General features: G+C 40.4%; 1 protein-coding gene across 6 annotated transcripts in view; it reads right to left on the bottom strand.

The window, feature by feature from the left end:
* Window positions 1-229: 229 nt before the first annotated feature.
* The window catches only part of Fmr1 (synaptic functional regulator FMR1), a 44,836-nt gene continuing 23,000 nt past the window's right edge, over window positions 230-22,065 (bottom strand). For 2 of the 6 annotated variants that reach the window (XM_065233687.1, XM_065233691.1), the window contains 7 exons: window positions 4,246-4,393; window positions 4,031-4,180; window positions 3,834-3,980; window positions 3,550-3,760; window positions 3,115-3,477; window positions 2,336-2,413; window positions 230-1,454 (listed from right to left, as the gene is read on the bottom strand). In XM_065233687.1, coding sequence (XP_065089759.1) covers window positions 991-1,454; window positions 2,336-2,413; window positions 3,115-3,477; window positions 3,550-3,760; window positions 3,834-3,980; window positions 4,031-4,180; window positions 4,246-4,393 — 1,561 coding nt within the window. In that variant the 3' untranslated portion in view covers window positions 230-990. The remainder of the gene's footprint in view (window positions 1,455-2,335; window positions 2,414-3,114; window positions 3,478-3,549; window positions 3,761-3,833; window positions 3,981-4,030; window positions 4,181-4,245; window positions 4,394-22,065) is intronic. The other 4 variants (XM_065233689.1, XM_065233692.1, XM_065233688.1 and 1 more) reach the window with 3 other exon arrangements.

The following is a 22,065-nucleotide window of genomic DNA, read 5'->3' as shown; positions in this document are numbered from 1 at the left end:
AACGAGAAGACGACTGCGCTGGCTGCGTACCCTAATTTCCAATGCATTTCGAAAAAAAGAACAAACAACCCCCGGGGGGCCAACACAACATATTTTTTTCAAACCTTCAAAAAACATCCACTGCGCAGTAATGTAGGTAAAGCTTTCCAAATTTTATTCAAACGAAAAAATGAAAAAAAATAATAATGAAGAAACGTAAAAACATAGACCATTCAAAAGAAATACTGCCTTTAAAGTTCAGTAAACGCTCTCGTTATTATTATTATTATTATAGTAATTCAGTGCTCTTTCTTGATTTCATCTCTCTGGGAGAGTTTTTGCCCTCCTCATCTCATATCTCATCTTTCCGAGAAGCCTATATTGAGAAGAGGTTAGGTTTGGTCGCAGCAAAAACCCTGTCTCTAAATTATGCTGATGCAAATCGATTATTTTGCTTGTTTGTTTGTTGTCCGCTTTTCTATTCTCTCGAACCTGATTCGCGCTGCTGCTGCTGCTGCTGCACATCTATTATACAACATAGTAGTTTTAGTTCTTCTAATTTTTGTTTCTCTTTCAGTTTTACACAGCTACTGCTCAATTCTTCTTCTGCTCTAATGTTTTTTTCCTATTCCTCTTGGCTTGAATTTTCCCTTCTCTCTCTCTCTCTCTATCTTGCTCTGTGTAATATTTTCTTATTTTTGAATACACGCAAAAATATTCGTAGCAATTGGGTAGGTAGTAAAGTCTGTTCGATCGCTCGTTCTCTGTTTCATCCTCTCCCTCGAATTCCGAGTCCGAGCGCGTATTTTTTTTGTATTAATTGTGTTTCTTGTGTGTGTATTGTTTTATGCATTTCTCAGATTGGGTAATTTTTAATGATAGTTGAATAGTTTCTGTTATGTGTGTGTGTGTGTCTGTGGGCGGGTGAGTGTGTTTGCAATTGTTTATGTTTCACACTCCCACCAACAGGCGCAAAACCACTGCCGCCATTGATGCCACCTGGTGCTTCTTCTAAGAGGAGCCATTGACCAGCGTTTCCTTACCACCGGCAACGCTGCCACCGTGATGGTGATGGAGCTCAGCAGTGGCAACACTGTTATTGAGAACGGTGGCGCCGCCAGCGGCTGCCTGGTTCTGATTCTGTTGCTGATTTTGCTTATGCTTACCACCACCGCCACCACCGGCACCGCCACCGCGACCTCCTCGGCCCCGGGGATTCTCCCGCTGACCTTTGGGCGGTGGCTGCTGCTGCTGCTGTTGCTGTTGCTGGCTATTGCTACTGTTCGACACGGCAGCACCGGCAACACTGTTACTGTTGACCGTACTGAGAGGCTGATGATTCTGCTGTTTGCTGTTGACAGCCGCTGCGCTTGTGCTTCCGTTGTCATGATGGTCTGCCGTACTGTTGCCACCGGTACTGTTGGCGGTCGCATTGCTGCCCGACTTGACGCTCATCGATTGGACGTTTCCGTTTGCTGCGGGAGGCAATTTGGGGTGGGATTAGAAGTTATAATCTCTATCGTGGCTCTGCTCCATTAGGACTAATGTGGGGGCGTTAAATCTTACTTAAAGGACATAAAATAGATGACAGTTGGTAGAATTGCAGCTAGTTTTGAACAATTCTTGGTGGTTAGGCTTTGGACAGCATATCAAGAAGACTGGGAACTCTCTTGTTTTCTCACACTAGAAGACAGGCACAAGAGAGTCATCTGCCGCTCAAAGGTAAATACTCCAAACGAATATAATCCCCCTTATTCTGCGAGTCACGTGACTCTCTGTCACCGGTGAGGTGCACCATGATGACTCTCCGTGCAAATCAATAGAGTCACCTCACACGAGGTGACATTTATCACCTCACCTGGGAATAGCAAAGATTCCAGCCTCAGAAGAGAGGCGTGTGTATTTGCTCAGTTCTCCGTGCTTTGCTTCTACTCTTAGACCAGAAGGTCCTGAAGAAACGTGCTCAGCTTTTTTAATTCAGCTCTGGTACTATCTTCGGTCCCAGGCTAATCGATGCACCCCTCGAAACATACGAAAATCCACGAACCCCTCATTTTATCTGTCAAACCTTCATAGCGAATCAAAACAAACATAGTGTAGTGCTAGAATGTCGACTAGAATGGGGTACGTTCATCGATGTACTTGGGACCGATAGGCTAGTCCAGTGTGAGTCAATTTAAAATCTTTAGTTTCCACCGGTTGGTGCCACTGTATCTGTCTCTTAGATTCTAACAATGTTGCCAGTCTTCTCGTTATGGTTTCTTAGCTTTGGGGCTACCCAATTCGTTGAAAAAAAAATGACAAATGGAGCAGAGCCGGAATCATTGGCGGTGGGAAAGGGAGGATGGTAACTTACATTTGTTCGAGTGGCCCGGGTTCTTCGATCTTCGGCGACTTCGGTTGTGGATTCCTTCGTTCGATGAGTGACTATCTGCTGTTACAGAGAGAACTGCAATTAGTAGTGCACGTTTCCATGGTTCGAAAAGTGTGTTGGAGGAACGAACAACAATGTGGCGCACGTGGAAGGAAAGTAGAAGAAGAATGTAATAAAGAAGATAACAGGACGACAAGAGTGCGTATGTGTAAATGGAGGTTAGAAAAAAGAGAATTCTAATGCAAGAAAAAGGTGAAAATGAAGTGAGAAAGAAGTGAAATATATACTGAGAATAGCTAAAAGTGACTTCCATTGCTTTAGAATTTTATAGGCGAAATTGATTCGTGAAAATCGATATACCATCAACTAGAACACCAAAGAGCGGGTCCATAACCATTCGCAAATCGATCTATTTATTTTTTTATTTGGCTTAAATTTTGCAGTTTTTTTGTGGACAATGATTTTCGTTTGGTCTAGGTGCAACCAACAGTGATCGTTGACAGGTAGTTAGGACAGTAATTCACACAGCAGAGCGACTTCGAAAAATTTCCAATCGCATGAATTCATTTCAAAATTCCGAATTCAAATTCGAACAAGTGATGATTCGCAAAGCAAAGAAGTGTAAGCAACAGGCTTTATTTGACGAAGAAGATAACAAAATACAACTCCCCTAGCTAATCTCAACAAATGGCAATGCACCGATCATTCAAACCGAATGCCTTCCCTATCCCCGGGGGGGGGAGATCATTTACGGTACCTACCCCTATCAACGCTGTTCAGCTCGCGGTTGTTCTCCCTCTCCACATGCTCCGCCCAGGGATCATCGTGTAGCGTCGATTGCTGCGTCGACGACGACGACGATGGGGCTTGTTGCGATTGTTGTTGCACGCCACCGCCACCGCCCGTCGACGACTGACCCTGGGATTTGTTCCTATCGGATCGCTTGCTGCTGGTGCCTCGTTTTTCACTGTAACCTCGCCGATTACCTCGGCCACCCTCGGAGTAGTTGTTGCGCTGGTCACGGTCACGATCACGATCACCACCGCCTCCCCCTCCTCCTCCTCCACCGCCGCCACCACCACCACCCCTCGGTGCGTACTCATCATCACCGGTATCGCGACGACCTGCGCCGGAAAGAAAGAGCAATCATAAATAAGAACCCATTTTAGCGGCACTTTGCATTGATTTGAACTCACCAGAATATCGAGGATTGTTTCCCCGTCCACCACGACCGCCACGACCACGCATGCCTCGACCGGACCGCCCACCGCCGTCCACGTCGCTACTGTACGCCCGATCCGACCGACGGTTCATGGAAAAGTTCTGCATCGAACCCATCGTTGCGCCCTGAATTGCCCGCAACTGTTGATCGATTTCCAATTTTTCCTGCCTTAGTTGTTCGACTTCCTGCAACGGCAAACCATGAACATGTCATCACTTCAATTTTCTTTTTTTTTTTGAAAAAAAATCTATGTCTTACCTTTAAATGCACTAGATGATATTCGAGCAGCACTTTGGCGTTGGCGATGCTCTCCACCGTACCGACGAACACGAACGGTACCTGGCCTTCCTCGCGCGGGATGCTCGGCTCCGGCTCGTTGTCCCCTTCGATCTGCAATGAGACAGACTTTGCGAAAAGTTCAAAATAACAACGCCTGCCAATGTTCGCTGACAAACCTTGACGCGCACGACGCCGCTCTTGTCCACAATCTCCTGGATGATGCGTCCGTTCTTGCCGATCACCTTGCCGACGAGATTCCGCGGGACCTGCAGCGATTCCTCGCTGTACTCGAGCATGGCGCGGGCCTTCCTAACCGCTTCGTCAGTCTGCAAGGAAAGTTTCAACGAAATTAGCAAATGCACCCGAAGAACGAGAACGATCAATCAGTTACCTCTCCAGAAATTTTGAACGTGCAGGTATTTTCCTCGAGCTCGATGTTCAGCACACCGTCCAGTTTCCGAGCGGTCTGGATGTTGGCCCCATGTGCACCGATCGCCAGTCCCATCAGATCCTCTCGTACTTTGAACTCGTCCGTGAATCTGGAGCAAGAAGCAAGAATGCTTTTATTAAGTACGGGTCGTTTTCCAAAGGGGCCTCCCATGGCGGGAAATGAATGGGCATGCAACGAAGATGAATTGTGAAAGCGGAATATAGAAGGGTTCGAAAGCGCTACTAAACTATTCTAAGGGTATGTGTTAGTGAAACATAAAACTAGGTATTCAAAACTGCTTGCTTGAAAATTAAAATAAAAAGGATTGATTTGGTTTAGTTAATTGAACAAGAGTTTTGTAAACTTTAAGGATAATCGAGCTTCATAAAGCGTAAACTTACTGCTACATATTCAACACTCGAACAAATATGCGCATTCGCATTTCTGTTCTTTTTTTGTACGGTTTCAAGCTGATTTTTAAAATATAGTGTACTATGGGAACAGAAAGATGGAACTTCATGGAGAGGTCCAGTAAACAGGGCTGGTAGCAATCACTGCTGTTAAAAATAGTGATTTTAGTGACCATTTTGATGAAATAAGTGACCAAATAGTGACTTATAGTTGTACAAATAGTGACTAAAAAGTGACCTAAAAGTAAATGTTAATGGAAACTCTAAGGAATTTCTGAGGAATTTCTGAGGAGCTTCAGAGGAAAATTCCAAGGGCATTCTGAGCATAATTTCATAAAGTTTGTGGGAGAAAACGAATCCGGAGCATAAGTCCTTGAAATTGTTTTGAAAATCCTAAAGGAGGATTACAATTAAATCTGAAAATAACTCCAGGACATCTTCAAAGGAATTCGGAAAATGAATTCAGGAGAGTTTGCCAAACAAATTATGAGAAGAAATCTAAGTAATTTGTGAGGAGAAATGCCAATGAATTCCTAGGAGACTTTCAATGTGAGTAGAATTCCAGGACGGAGTGAGATTGAAAATGAAATCTGAAATGAATTCAATGAATATTCGGAGAATCTTTCGAAAGGGTTTCTTATTGTGGAGAATTCCAAGGAAAACTAAAAGAAAATTGAATTCGGAGGATAGCTTCACCAAAATTTTGAGGAATATTTCAATGGAAATCTCCGTAGAATATGGAATGGACTAATCTGATGTTTTCAGAACTGCTTGAAAGTTCCCAATTTTTTCCTGAAGTTAATGAAACTGCCTTGAAATTCTTTTGTAGTTTGAGAAACTAGCGTGAGACTCACAATATTTATCATCAAATTCTTAAGCTTCCCTGAACTTTTTAGGACTTCCTAAAGTTTCCTGAATTTTTCAATGATCATGGATCTCCTTTAAACATTTAACAATTCACTGAAGTTCTCTAAACTTCTTCAAAATTCATGTAATTTCTCTAATGTTAACGGAACTGCTCTGAGGTTCTTCGTTCTTTTCTGAAATTCTCAAAACTTCTCTAAAGTTTTAGCAGTTCTCATCAATCTTGTTGTATTGCGCTGAATTTAATTGAACCGCCCTAAAAATGTTTAAGCTTCAGTGAGCTTCTGAACGTATGCGAAGACCTCAATTAACTTTATAACGTCTCTGAAGTTATCTGAAAATCTGGGAACTGCATTAAACTTCCCACTAATTTTCTGAAACTAAAGGAACTGGCCTCCCCAATGTTCATAAAAATACTGAAGTTCGCGGATCTCTCCTTAAGCTCCATAGATTTCTATAAAGTATTCGAAATGTTTGTGAAGACCACAGTCCTTCGAAGTTTTTCTAAATTTCTGGAACTTTTATGGTACCGCAATTTTCATGGAAATAGAACGAAATAATTAATATAGTTCTTTGATATTCATTGAAGTTCTCAAGATTTTTTTTTAAAGTTCACTTCCCTTAAATTATCGACACTTATTTGAAACTTCTTTAATAGTCTAGACTTTCCTGGTGGTATCTAAACTGCCTAAACGATTATTGAATTTCTTTAAAGTTCTCTAGACTGCCCGGAATTTTCAGTATTTTTTAAGAACCCACAACTTTACTGAAATTCAATTATTTGCCTTAAAGTTTCGACAATTTCCCTTAAGTATTATAACCCCAATTTTCCCTGAACTTATCAGTGGTTACCTGAAGTTCTCTTAATTTGTTTAATAATCCGGCAATTTGTTTGATATATATTCATAATTCCCGGACGCATTCTTTAAGGTTTCTACAATTTCCTTGAAATGGTTTGAACTGCCCTTTGATTCTATCTGTCTTGATGTTCTCAAAGATTCCCTAAAACTTTCAATTCTATTGAAGATCTCGGTTCTTCTGCTCGGAAATAAATGGAATTTCCGTAAAAATCTTTAAATTTCCCTGAAATTCTCTGGATTTCTGCGAAGTTTATGAAATATTTCTGAATTTTTCATAAATTCTCTAAAAGATTCTGTACTTCCCTGAAATTCTCGGAACATCTTAAGGGTTCTCGATTCTTTTTCAGCACATCATGGAACTAACCTGAATTTTTCTAAATTTACGATCATAGATATTTAAACTGCTCCAAAGTCTGGAGTAAAGCTCCGGAAACTGCTCTTAAGGTCTGAAATTCCCCAAAAAATCTCTAGATCTAGCTTTTCTGAGGTACTTGGAGCTTCTTAAAAAATGCACCATCCCCGTCATGTTTTCTATATTTCTCAAGTTCGCTTGACACCTGTGAAGTTCCCTGAAATTCTAGGAACTTCATAAAAGTTCCCGAAAATTTTCGGATGCTAAAAGAACCACTTTGTGGTTCTTAAAGCTTCCAGTAAGTTCCCCATATTTTTAGCGTATTAACTTCCCTTAAGTTCCCGCAGTTTGTTTATGGAGCTTCACCGAAATTCTCATCATTTCTTTTCATTACTCACTACTTCGCCAAAGTTCCTACGAACTTGCAATAAATCATTTATTTATTTTTTCCTTGATTCTTGCACTTTGAAAATTTTCAATATCTTGAACTTGTAAATGGAATACGAAACTTCAAGGTATTGAATAATTTTAGATCTTGGAATTGCTTAAATTGGGTAAGTTCTTTATAACTTTATCAAGTGAGACATTAAGTAAGTGATAAACTTCAACATTCAATGGATTTGATTGTAAAGCTGTTTCTTTAAAACTGATTGACATGTCTTAAAAACGTTTGGGTAAATTGCTGTTGTTTTTGATACCCAAAAAAAAAAGAATATTTAAAAATTTAGCTTTATTATAAACCTGGAATTTATCCGTTAAAATACTGGGAAAACCTGGAAAAGTCAGATAATTTTATTTAGAAAAATGAATAGACACCTTGTAGATAGAGAAAGACGATTTAACGCCTAAAGCAAAGAATGCTCAATCTAGAAATAAATTCACGGTCAAAAAGTTGAAAATAGTGACTGATTACAAGAATCACTATTTCTTTAGTGACTTGGCCTTAAAAAAAGAGACTTTTTAGTGACAGGCTTGAAAAAAGTAACTAAGTAACTAAAAAGTGACTCGCTATCAGCCCTGAGTAAACTCTAGGGTAGGTCCAAGGGTCAATAAGTCAGAGAGTGCATTTTGTGTGCATGTCCGGGACTTACAAAGGAGGTTCAGTAAGCTAGAGGGTCCGGTTCAGGAACTACAGGTTTAACTTCTTGAGCAGTCATTGCAGAATTCAAAACGATCATTTTTTTCCGAAACAAGTCAAGTTTATTCGAATTCCACAATGTGACCCCACAATTCCACGATAAGTCGGACAGGCTTTGCAGTAAGTTCAGGGAACTTTAAGGATCTATCCTGTGACTACAAAGATGAGTTCGAATTTTGAGATTTCTCGCGTAACATTTGAAAAGGGCCTATCCTCGTTGATCGATTCTCTTCATCGACTTTCTCTTTGGTTTACCACGGCAACATAAACGAATTTCTCTCTAAGCTCGCAGCACAGTTCGACAGAAGATGATGTTAGCTTGCGCCTGAAACAACATACTCAATGAGAAATTAATTTGCAGTCCGATTATTCGCGAAAGAGAAAATCGATGAAGAGTCGATCAATAATGATCGATGAAGAGTCGATCAATAATGATAGACCCTTTTCTCGTGTTGCGTGAGATTTATGGACTTGGCTTTGTAGCTGAGCACAGTGATGCAAAATATCATGACACTCACTTGACACTCGTCAACGCATCAACCGACAATCGCTGACAGAACGTTTTGTCATGCAGTGAGAAGTAGAGCCATGGCAAACAACAGTCACTGCTCACAGGCAAATCGTAACACTCGCTGCTAATTATGTAAAGCACAAAGAAAACAGTGAAGACCTCTGCAGAACGATGATGAGAAAAAGCGAACCGACAGAAGAAAATGAAAACAATGCCTACGCATTCCAAGTTCGTCTCGGCACGCGCGACTGTGTGAGTTACAAACAAAGCAGGCAAAATTAAACGGAAGCTGTTGGGCTCACTCACCAACACACTAACATAAGCAAGCAAACTGCTTCAAAACGAGCACATATGAGTGTCGTGATTGTCGGGAATGACCAGATCGGTGATCGATCACCACCGAAGACGACATTCACCAGTTGATTTTTACTTCTTTCGTCAACTTGAGGGATTGTCAAGGAGAGTGCTTCGACAAACACATTGATAGGAATGTACCAAGCGTTACTCCCATCAGCGGTTTGACGATCGTGATTGTGATAGGTCGCAACTCTGGCTGAGCATTTCCACACCGACTGACAAATCGATCAGTCTCGACCTTCTCCAATTTTCATGAAACTTTGCATAATTGATAACTAGGTATCTCTCAAATCTCATTTCGATTAAAATAGACGTTTTCGTGCTACGGTTCATTGAAACAATATCGAATACGTTATTTGTAAATGGCCGAATTCCAGCACAAATCTGAATAATTGCCGATAGTGAACTGAAATTCGTTTTAACTTTTTGTCCTGGATTTTCTCAGCTCTCCTAACTTGATGTATACTAGATTTGTGACGTACACACTTAGTTTTTTCTACCGAGCTCGGCTATGCAAATCTCCGCAAAAAATAAGTTTCACTGAGATCTCAGCAAAAGTGACATTTGATTGCTGAGTCTCGGATAATGCTTAGCTGAATCTCAGCAAACAAATGAAATGGCCAATGGAGCAATGTGGCTACCCGCTTAAAAACCAAATTATTGAACATATTTTACAATCTGTTACAGGCTTAATGCATGAAGCCTACTTAAACTATCCATATCATTTAAGTCTAACAAAATACTTTTCTCTAGAGCAAATATTCGAAAAATGTTAGAATAGTTAAAAAAAACTAGCTTTCCTAGATTTTAATAAACATTAAAGATTTTCTAAACCAAATATTACTTGAGTCCATTCGGGGCAATATGAGCACCACTGATATTTCAACTTAAATTCTTCAATTTTGCATTATTACTTTCATAAATATGACTGTATCATATGAAATCACGTTTTGAAACAGCTGCTTTGGTAAAAAATTAGTCATTAACAAGACTGAAAAAAAAATATAGTCTTAAATAGGCAGTACTTCAAAATGGACATGTTTTAAATCTTCTTGCATAAGATTGAAAAATTTACTTTTAAATTCAATGTGTATTCATGATGTAAATAGGACTTGAAACCAAGGTTGCAAAGACTCATTTCAGCTAAAATAATGTTTTTCGGAATAATAATACCAAAAGATGGTATTATGGCATGTTTTACTTGTATCTTACAAGAAGAGGTTACAAAGTATGCGTTGGAAACATAAAACCTGTAAATTTTGCTTTCTATGAGTCACAATCAGCGATTTTCTGATCGCTGAGTGAGTGAATGAGTTTGTGAAAAATTGCTGATTGTGACTCTCATGAAGTGAAATAAACAGGTTTAATATGTCAAACACATTCTTTGCAACCTCTTCTTGTATCCTACCAATTCAAAATTTGATCATGGTATCTAATTATTTCAAAATTTAGAAAAACATTGTTTTAGCTGAAATGAGTATTTACAACCTTGCTTGAAACTATCCGCTTTGTTAAACATCATTCGAATTTTCCACTGAGTTTTGTATGATTGGTGATGATTTTCTTAAGCTGGGCAAACTGCCTCAATTTCCCTTACTCGCTAAGTCACTTTAACTTTAACAGCTTCAAGTAACATTTTTCAAGTATTATGTCAATCGACTATTATGCCAAACGGCATTAGACCAAACGGGGTATAGACCCCACTGGACTTGTACTGAAGTGCAAGATCTTGGATTTACCCCGTAGGACCATCATCTTGAGGACTTCTCCACTATGCTTTCTGGATATTATCGAGACATCCTACTTTCAAATACGCAATTTGGTTTCCGAAAGAGTAAAGGAACAAACGATTGTCTACCCGAGCAAAGTCGGTTAACAAAATGAAAGCAAATCGATATTAAAGTTTGCAGTTCCTATCATAATGAAAACTCATTTTGATTTCAATTGTCGCGACAGAAGTCTGATATCATATTGTGCTTTCATTATGCAGTCAAGACTTTTTAAATCAAAGCAACTTAACTTGAAGTTCTGCTGTTAATTTCTTGTTTAACATTTGATTTAAGTTCATCTGTCGTTGAACTAACGATTATTGTTTATTTGTTTTGTTTAACACATTTTAGGTCATTCGTGACTAGCCCGAGGTGACATTTGAGCTCAAATCTTTCAGCGTGAGAAGCATGGATGCTAACCATTTACCACAGGCCCGTATTCAGTCAAACATTATGAATGCAAAATCAGTAATGAAATTGATTTCATTGAAAGCAGAATTGGTTTTCCGTTTGATTCAACAGTGTAAAATTTTGCTCTCATTTTTGCTGTGTTAACCGTTAAGTCAACCAAAATGAGATCAGATGGAGTATTCAAAATAAATTACATCATAACAGCAAATTCTGATTTCAATTTGATCTCTAACTTTGCTCGGGTAGCGATGCTTTCATCTGATATTCAACTGGCCTTTGCGCACAAGGAGCAATTGGCTTCAGTCTTTTTGGATATTAACCTTCCTAATGCATTAGGAAAAAGTTACACATTGTGCATTAGGGTCAAAAAAGACCCAAATTGCAACTCACTCCCAAAAATCCATTTTTGAACCGATTCTTGATCTAGTGGCCTCAAAATAAAGCTGAAGGATCCTTATGATTTTTCATCCAGAAGTAAATAGACATCATGTCATTGACCAAAAAGTGAATATGGCCACATCCGGATACCCAGAATCGGTTCCGGCAGGGCCCCAATAAGGACAATTCCAAAACCTCATGTACTGGTACCGTCCGACGGCTCAAAATTTATGATTTTTCATCCAAAAGTAAATAGACATCATACTTTGGACCAACAGGTGAATATGGCCACATCCGGGTACCCAAAATCGGTTCCGATAGGACACAAAAGGACATTTCCAAAAACCTCATGTACTGGTACCGTCCGACGGCTCAAAATTTATGATTTTTCATCCAGAAGTAAATAGACATCATGTCATGGACCAAAAGGTGAATATGGCCACATCCGGATACCCAGAACCGGTTCCGGTAGGGCTCAAAGAGAACTTTTCCTAAATCACATGTACTGGTATCGTCCGACGGCTCAAAATTGATGATTTTTCATCCAGAAGTAAATAGACATCATACTTTGGACCAACAGGTGAATATGGCCACATCCGGATACCCATAACCGGTTCCAGCAGGGCCCCAAAAAGGACAATTCCAAAACCTCATGTACTGGTACCGTCCGACGGCTCAAAATTTATGATTTTTCATCCAGAAGTAAATCGACATCATGTCATGGACCAAAAGGGGAATATGGTCACATCCAGATACCCAGAACCGGTTCCGGTAGAGCTCAAAAAGGACATTTCCTAAATCACATGTACTGGTATCGTCCGACGGCTCAAAATTTATGATTTTTCATCCAGAAGTAAATAGACATCATGTCATGGACCAAAAGGTGAATATGGCCACATCCGGATACCAAAAACCGGTTCCGGCAGGGCCCCAAAAAGGACAATTCCAAAACCTCATGTACTGGTACTGTCCGACGGCTCAAAATTTATGATTTTTCATCCAGAAGTAAATCGACATCATGTCATGGACCAAAAGGGGAATATGGTCACATCCAGATACCCAGAACCGGTTCCGGTAGAGCTCAAAAAGGACATTTCCTAAATCACATGTACTGGTATCGTCCGACGGCTCAAAATTTATGATTTTTCATCCAGAAGTAAATAGACATCATGTCGTGGACCAAAAGGTGAATATGGCCACATCCGGATACCAAAAACCGGTTCCGGCAGGGCCCCAAAAAGGACAATTCCAAAACCTCATGTACTGGTACCGTCCGACGGCTCAAAATTTATGATTTTTCATCCAGAAGTAAATCGACATCATACCCTAGACCAAAAGGTGAATCTGGCAACATTCGGATACCCAGAACCGGTTCCGGTAGGGCTTAAAGAGGACTTTTCCTAAACCTTATGTCGGACGATACCAGTACATGAGGTTTAGGAAAAGTCCTCTTTGAGCCCTACCAGAACCGATTCTGGGTATCCGGATGTGGCCATATTCACCTTTTGTTCCATGACATGATGTCTATTTACTTCTGGATGAAAAATCATAAATTTTGAGCCGTCGGACGGTACCAGTACATGAGGTTTTGGAATTGTCCTTGTTGGGGCCCTGCCGGAACCGGTTCTGGGTATCCGAATGTTGCCAGATTCACCTTTTGGTTCATGGTATGATGTCTAGTTGCTTCTGGATGAAAAATCATAAATTTTGAGCCGTCGGACGGTACCAGTACATGAGGTTTTTGGAAATGTCCTTTTGTGGCCTATCGGAACCGGTGCCAGGTACCCTAAATGGCCAAATTGGAGAAATCCTGGAAAGGATGCCATTCTATAACCCTTTATCTTTCATTCGAGGCCAATAAATCAAGAATCGGTTCAAAAATGGGTTTTTGGGAGTGAATTTCAGTCTGGGTCTTTTTTGACCCTAATGCACAATGTGTCACTTTTTTTGTAGCGTCACTCCTAGAGGTCGCTAAGAGCATCTTTTGACATCAAAATGTTTGTTTCCGAAAATTAGGGAAAGTCAGGAAATTTCAGGTCTCTATCATATTTCGTTACAAAATTACAGCTTTTTTAAAGTGACGCCGGGTCAAAAAAGACCCTAATGCACTTGGAAGGTGAGCGCATTTGATTTGGTTTCCATAGACATACTGTCAGACAATTTGCACAGTAGTGGATTACCCGGTATTTTGAATAATTTCTTGTATAATTTGCTGTCAGAAAAACAAAATGACCTTCAATCTAGGTCAACTGACAACTTCTCGAATTAGCTACATGGGCTTACCCCAAGATTCATGTTTAAGTCCCTTCCTTTATAATTTCTATGTCAAAGATATTGATAACTGCTTAGATAATCTATGCACGCTTAGACAGCTTGCAGACGATGCCATAGTTTCCATGAGAGGTCCACGTGCGGAAATCTTGCAAAGACCATTGCAAAATTCCCTAAATAATCTGTCTTTCTGGGCAAGAAAATTAGGGATCGAGATTTCACAGCAAAAAAATGAATTGGTAGTGTTTACAAGGAAGCGGTTTCCAGCCCAACTGCGTCTAAATCTTTTGGGCAGAGACATTACCCAATCTTTAACCTTCAAATACCTTGGAGTCTGATTTGATTCAAATTGCACTTGGGGTACCCACATTACGTATTTGAAACAAAAGTGTCAACAAAGGATCAACTTTCTACGATCAATTTCCGGGACATGGTGGGGTACTCACCCGGAAGACCTCATTAAACTATATAAAACGACTATTCCTTCAGTTCTTGAGTATGGCTCTTTTTGCTTCCTACCCACCTAATTAAATTGGAACGCATTCAATATCGTTGTTTACGTATTGCCCTTGGCTGTATGCATTCAACACACAATATGAGCCTAGAGGTCCTAGCGGGCGTAAAACCCCTGCAGAACCGTTTCTGGGAGCTCTCATTAAGAATATTGATTAAATGTAGTGTCAGTAACAACCTTGTGATTGAAAACTTCGAAGAAACGCTCGAATTGAGCATCCAGTCTATCTTAATTATATGTCATCGGATATTAGCCTTCCTTGCTATAACCCATCTCGTGTTTGCTTTACTAACTACAGTTCCCAATTGACTATGATCTCTCCATGAAACAAGCTATTCAAGGAGTTCCAGATCAACTTCGACCTACCTCAATTCCCCGCATTTTTGCTGAAAAGTACCAACAAGTCAATTGCAATAGAAGATTATTCACTGATGGATCGCGCATTGATGGATCCACTGGCTTCGACGTCTTCAATGAATACTCAACCGCCTTTCGGAAACTTCAGGAACCTTGTTCCGTTTATGTTGCTGAACTAGCAGCAATCTACTTCGCATTGGGGATGATTTTCGATATGTCCATAGACCATTACTTCATCTTCTCGGATAGTCTCAGTTCGATTGAGGCTATTCGGTCGATGAAGCAAGGTAGGCACTCATCTTATTTTGCTGGTAGAAAGATCATATATGATAACCTTTGTATGGGTCCCCTCACATTGCTCAATCCCAGGCAATGAGAAGGCGGACTCTCGCGCAAAGCTGGGCGCACAACAAGGCGAGATTTATGATAGAAGAATTTCACATGATGATTTTTTCCCATCAGTACGTCAGAGTTCTCTTCCAAGTTGGCAAAATGATTGGACAAGTAATTCTCTTGGGCGGTGGTTACATTCCATTACTCCAAATGTTACATTTCATTACTCCAAGTGTGGTTCAAAGGTCTGGATGTAGGTCGGGGATTCATTCGAGTGATGTCAAGACTTATGTCCAACCACTACTCGCTAGACGCACATCTCTATAGAGTAAACCTCGTTGACAGCAATATATGTAGGTGTAGAACCGGTTATGATGACATCGATCACGCAGTTTGGTGTTGCCCGGGTAATGACGCCTCCAGAGCACGACTATTGGATACCCTAGTGGCCCGCGGTAGACAACCCTTCCGTGAAGTAAGAGATGCATTGGGAACACGTGATCTTCCCTACATGCAAGCGATCTACGAATTCCTTTGTTTGTCTGATGTTATGGCGGTAAGCTCCAACTCGGATTAACTTTTAATACCGTCCCTGTTTGTATGATCTGAAAAATGTTTGCTCAGGATTATGTTGATTAACTCTGATGTCGACATCAAACCAGCCGGACATTCTTGATCGGGATTTAATCCGAGGATAATACCGGTTGGAGCTTACCACCATTAGAGTTTGATGTGACTATCCCCTCCTTTCCAAACAATTTCCAGCCATTGTGTCCTAGTCTTATTATCCTCCTGTTTTTGTGCTACTTGCCCCTGCCCAGCCAGGATTTGGTCAACCGTTCGAGAGTAGTATCTGAAGGAGGCTTCAGAAACCAGTTTCCTACCTAGCTCCTTCCAATCGAAATTGTTACCCATTAACCTCGAGCCCGCCACGAGTAACTGGTACCCAATACTAACCTAGAACTACTGCTATATAAAATGTAAATTCAAACATTACTGATTTTGGCTCCGCAAAGTGTCACACACGAGACATCGTTTGGACTCGCCCTCGAAAGTCAGGAGCAGCTCTGAATTCACTCTTGAGTCATTTGGACTTAAGTGAATTTCCTTGCCCTTCAGAGAAGTATCTGGACTTCGCACCGAGATATCGAGGTTCTCGGACAAACCCACAGGCTTGCACATCTAATGTTCTCTGAATTTTATATAGATTGAATAAATTCTATCGGAAGATCGATGAACTTCGCTCTGAAGTTTATCTCTGAACTTTCTCTAAGGAATGCCAAATTTCTCTCTGAAGATTGCCGTGCTGCTTGCTTAAGTTAGTTGAACTTCTTTCTTCAGTTCCCTAAAATTCTCGTTCGTGGAATTTCACACTAAAGTTCCTTAAATTTATCTTTGAAGTTCGCTCAACTTATCTGGTTTGTTGAACTGCTCTCTGCTCTGTTTCGTTGAACATATCTTCAAAGCATTTCCAGGCCTAATAGCAAAAACAAATTGAATTTCAGCCTCGATCTTCCATGAAACTTTGCATGCTTGTTTGCTATGGTCAATCTTTCACATTTTTGCTAAGATTCGGCCATTTTGAATCTCACATAAAAAAAAACTTCAAATTGGCGTTTTCGGTATTTTTTAACAAATCATAACTTAAGAACTTCACTTCCAATCGAAATGACGTCTAAGACAAAGTTTTAGGAAAAAATAATTCCTTTTCGGGAAAAATATAGCGGAAATGGCTCTAATGTTGGCCTATGGATCTTCGATTGGGCCCATCGCTAAAAATCTGCTATTTATCAATTTTATCTAGATGAACGCGTCATTGGGACGGTACTAATGAATATTTTTGATCGCTATTGAAAATTTTGTCGATTGCTGAATTAATGGATGGGCCCAAATTAGGGGCATTTAGGCCGACATTACATCTATTTCCCCTACATGATAGAAAATTTTAAGTAATTTTTTGGTTAAAAATCCAAAAAAGTGCTTCAAACTTAAATAATTAAAAAAAATACCCTCTCCAATATTTGTTCAATATTCCTCATTAAAAAGCTTATAAAAAATGTTGTGGAAATTTCAAGTTGCAACACTTTAAAAAAAACCAAATATACTAAAACATCACTTTTTGGACAAATTTTTGAATTTTTGTTTGAAATTTTTTTTGAGAAATTTTGCAAAGAAAACAATTTTGGAAGTCTAGAAAATGGTTTACCTTGCAAAATTTCCCACACAAATTGAACTTCTCTCAAAAATCAAGTTGCCTGAGTGCTCTTCAAGATTCCTTGAGCTTCTCTGCGAAATTTCTTTGACATCTCTTCTATGTATGTCGCATGAACTTCTATCAGAAGTTTCATTATTTTTTCTTAAAAGTTCCATGAACTTCTCTCTGAAGTTTACATAATTCAAGCTGAACGTTGAATTAGGTCCTAATTAGGTCTTCATCGACTTTCTCTTTCGTTAATAACTTGGGTATAGAACCGTTTCTTGTCATGTTTGTCGTATTAGAAGATAGATAATAGCTTCTTTCGTCGACCTGTGAGCTGAAAATAGCTGGGAATGTCTTTACATGTCCGTGAGGATACAAAGAGAAAGTCGAAGAAGAGAATAGGTTAATGTTACTTAGGACCGAATGCAACGTTCAGGTTGAAGCTAGTTCTCTCTGAAGTTCTCTACACTTTGATTTACGGTTTAGCAACTTTGCAGTCAATTTAATTGTTTATAAGAAAGTTTGAACATACTGAGAGATAAGCACATATCATCGGTAAGAGACGTGTGTGAGAAAATTTTCGAACAAATCTAAGGGCACCGGTGGGATTCGAACCCACAATTCCCATTCAGTACAAGGGTGCATTGCCAACTATACAACGGTGGATCTATGGTCTACGGATGTATTTGGCTAATGACATTTGAGTTTCGAATCCGTTCCCCACTCTAGTCTTTTTGCGCAAGCGTTCTCTGATACACAACATTCTATTCGTTGTTCCCTAGTTTGAAGTGGTTAAGACTAGGGTTCTGATGCGTGGTCATTATCGGTTTCATTCCTTAATTTTGTTGCTAAGGAATCCAATTTTGACTGACAAAGCGGCGCGCCTTTGGAGGGTATTCCAGCACTCCGAAGGGCGGGACCTTTCAATTAGAGTCGGATCCTTGCGATAAATGCAAGAATGACAACTGTAAAAATATCGAATACTTCATCATTTCTCAATAGTGATGGAGTAATACGACATGCACTAAACTAAGGACACGGGCTATACTACAATAGATCAAATTACTGGTCGCAGTGGTGTTAGGTCCCGAACAGAGGGGAAAAAAAACGGTGTAAGTGACTTTGATCGAGTCTCTTTATCGACTTTCTCTTTCGTTAAAAATTCAGATTCAAACGCATTCCTTGCTTCGTGTGTCATTCTGGATGCTAGATGAGAACCTCCTTTATCAAACTATGTGGCAGAAATAGCGCAAAATCTGTTTATAAAGCTGTGGCTATCAAAAGAGAAAATCGATTAAGAGATTCGATCAAAGTCACATACACCCCTTTCCTTCTAACCCCCTCAATTATTAAAAACTCACCATGAGCATTCTTCAAGCTTTATTTCTAACCTCCATTTCACACAGTACCCATTTTCAGCCTCGTTTTTGTTTTGGAAACAAATCATTTACTAAGTTGAATTTAGATTCAGATCGCAAATTGCTTATTAGAATAAATTTCGGGATGTGAAAGATTGAACATGAAAATGTATTCGAAAATCTTGGACTTAAGAAAACCTGAGGTGCCGAGAAAGGCATTTGAAATTTTTTGACAATTTTAAAACAAGTCATTTTAAAGATCTTGAATATAGATACTTCTGTAACACCTTAGACAAATTTTCATAACATAACCTAAGCAACTGCTCTTAGAAAAATTCTCATTATTCTGGAACGAGGAAAATTATCCCACTTGGAAAGAAATTTTAGAGATATTGGACATTGAACAATTTTTATCGCATAACAAAAATCTTACTTGAAACATAGATTAGAACCTAAAGAAAGCACGATGTAGTATGTAGTAGTCAAAATACGTTATTCTCAATGGAATTGAGAAGAGAAATGCTAGGAAATTTCAATGAGGATCTATAACCAACTTTTACAAGAATCTTTATGGAATTCCAAGAGGATGATTTTAGATTGCGTATCAAAATTTCAGGGGAAGTTCCTGTACAAAAAATCCTGAAAATTCCTAGACATTTATGTTTAGATTTTCAAGATAATTCTGAGATGCACTCCAAAGAAATTCTTAGCAATATTCGATGGATAAATTTCCAAACCGTAACCTTTTAAGAGAATGTAGAAATTATCTAAATAGGTAATTCGGACATTGAAATTTACTCAAGCTCCGGGTATAAAAATTCAAGATCAGGATTGGGTAAATAGCTTTTAAAATTCGGAGACTTCGAACGGTTGTTAAGATTTCATGTTTACTAAATTATTAAGATCCCGGTCTAATTTTCAATGTTTCTTCATAACACAAATTTGTTACCAAATCATGCATTTTTTTAAGGCAAATTCTTTATTCTCAGCATTAGTCGTAAAAAGTGACTTTAGTGCTGAGAATACTAGGGATTGGAATTCTAAAGGAATTCTGAAGAGAAATCCAAGGGATTTCGTCTAGAAGCTCCAGATTACTGTGAGAAGTATTTCAAGAAAATTGTAAGGAGAACTAAAAGTGAGTTTAAGGTAGTTCTGAGGAGTCTATTATGGCGAATGCGAGGACAATTCCAGGGAAAAGTACGGCAAATTTGAAGGTATTTCAGGGAGCATTTTATGGCAATTTGGAGTATAATTCAAAGTGAATTGACCCTGCGATGGCTGCAACCCAGACGTTGTCGTAACTAAGTTATACACAGCCAAGACGGATCCTATTCGACACCTTTGTGGATCATCACTGAGGCCATCAATATCGCTATCCCGAAGACCATCCTGAACCCCGTCCGAAAACCCCCTACACTGGTGGTGTCCCGAAGCGAAATTTGCGATCAAGGCCAGAAGGAAAGCTTTTCGTGCCGCGAAGCGCCTCCCTAAAGACCACTCCAAGCGAAACTACCCAAGAAACTATTCAAGCGGAACAGTAAGAACAGAAGTTGATTAATGTTTGATTTAAGGTGTACAAAGCTGATTAACAGCAGGCTCAATATATAGTTGATTGGTAGTGCATGAAACTAATTGTATCCCCATATTTCAACCTCAATAAGTTAGCTGATCTAAAGATTGAACAAGCCTTATTTTAGCTTAACACTACTCCACAAATCAGCAATGCACTACAGATATTTTGATAGCCTGATTTGTTAAATGTAGTCAGTGTCACTCGTTGCATTTCCGGCATTTTAGTTCTTCTAAATTTACTGCCTACCTTTCTAATCCCAAGCAGCGGCAGCAGTAGAGACAAGGTAGAGGAGCATTTTAGGAATAGCTCCAGGTAGAAGTGGGCTGAGACGACGTCGGAAGTATTAACATTTGTATTTCTGTGTCTTGACTGCTATATTGCACTGTCCCATAAAAATATATAAGATGTGAAGCGGTCTTCCATTATTTTATTTTTTTTCTATATAAAACTAGAAGGCTGAACAAGGGTTTAAAAATACTTTTATTTAATGCCTTGAAACGCTTATAATCTATATAACTGTTAAGCTTTCGACTGATTATAATCACCAGATTTAGATGTTTAAAAGCTGAACAAATGTTAACAATTATTCAAACTAAGGCTGAATTAAAATCGATTAAACAACACTTGTTAAGCTTCAAATTGTTACCTGGGTAGTACTAATCATCAGGGATGCCAAGAAAGTAGCTGGGAGGAATTTTTAAAGCCGGGTCAACGCCCTCAACGGAAAAAGAAAGGCCAGAGGGATGGCCCGCCGCCTCCCAAGCGGCCTCACACGAGACCCGCTCACCATCGCCAACAGATTGGCAGACTACTTCGCCTCACTCTCAGCTATTGACCGCTACGACAGGAACTTCATGCAAAAGAACTACGCGTCCAAACAGAGCCAACATTGCCATTCCAGAGGAGTCTGTACCTACCCCCATCAACGTGCCCTTTTCGATTCGATGAACTAACCCTTGCACTATCCCGCAGCATCCGCCGGTCCGGATGACAGTCCCCATCCCAAAGCAGGGGCAAGTGGCCTCTACCCCGGAAAGCTTCCATCCGATCTCTCTGACGTGCTGCACTAGTCAAGTCATGGAACGGATGGTCAATCGCCGTCCAATTCGCTTCCTCGAGGACAACGACCATCTCGATCACCGACAGCATGCGTTCAGACCCGGTCACGGCACCGGAACGTACTTTATTGACCTGGGTCCATGTACTTCAAGAGGCAATTGGATCTAGCCAAGGCGTATAACCCCACAGGTAATCAAACAGTAGGCTGACTGCTGGGGTCTGGGTGGCCACATTCTACACTTTATAAAAAAATTCCTTTGCAGAACCTTTCGGGTGATGATCGGGAACCACCGCTCCTCAACCCGGGCGGAAGAAACTGGACTACCACAGGGATCCGTCTTAGCGGCCACCATCTTCTTGGTCGCCATGAATGGAGTATGTGGGGTCCTCCCAAAAGGAATATGCATATTTGTGTGTATGTCGCGTATGTATGCAAGTGTGCATGTCGCGTATGCTTTTGGAAGCCCGTGGAATTCCCGCAGGTTCTGAAACTGAGAGCATGCGCATAAAATGTGCTCGATTGAGGCTGGAGTTCTACAACCGACGCAAGTCCTGTGGAACGGCGTTTCACCGAAATTGTGCAAGATCTTGGTGTGACCGGTCCTCAAACGCGACGCTATCTTCTGATCCCACTGGTTCAACTGTTCTGTCCATTCCCTCGTCGTCCCTTTGATCCGTCTGATGAAGAGGGAGCGGTTTTGGGCCCACTCTGCGTCCCAAGCTTCCCGTACTTTGATCACGATCCAGCGCTTGACATCGTGTAACGGTACTTCGATGGTATAGCGAGGGGCAGATGGTCCTGCCCCAGCCAGAAAGTCAGCTTCAGAGTTGCCTGGTATTGCGCAGTGCCCCGGAACCCAGCAGAATACCGTGTTTGATGGCGCGGACTTCATCGTCGCCAGTACCCAGGGATGAGTCGGGGCCTCGGATATCAGGACTTGTATGACGCTGTGCGAATCCGTGAGGACCAGGATCCGTCGGTTGGATAGCGTTGTAGCAGCGATGAAGATGGCAGCAACTTCAGCAGAGAAGACAGAACATTGCGGCGGTAAGCTGCAGCTGGTTG

The sequence above is a fragment of the Ochlerotatus camptorhynchus genome, unplaced genomic scaffold (assembly GCF_037179485.1).
Source record: "Ochlerotatus camptorhynchus isolate MF236.1 unplaced genomic scaffold, CSIRO-AGI_Acam_v1.1 ptg000409l, whole genome shotgun sequence".
Taxonomy (NCBI): domain Eukaryota; kingdom Metazoa; phylum Arthropoda; class Insecta; order Diptera; family Culicidae; genus Ochlerotatus; species Ochlerotatus camptorhynchus.
Note: the sequence above shows the minus strand (reverse complement) of the source record. Positions and strands in the feature narration are given on the sequence as shown.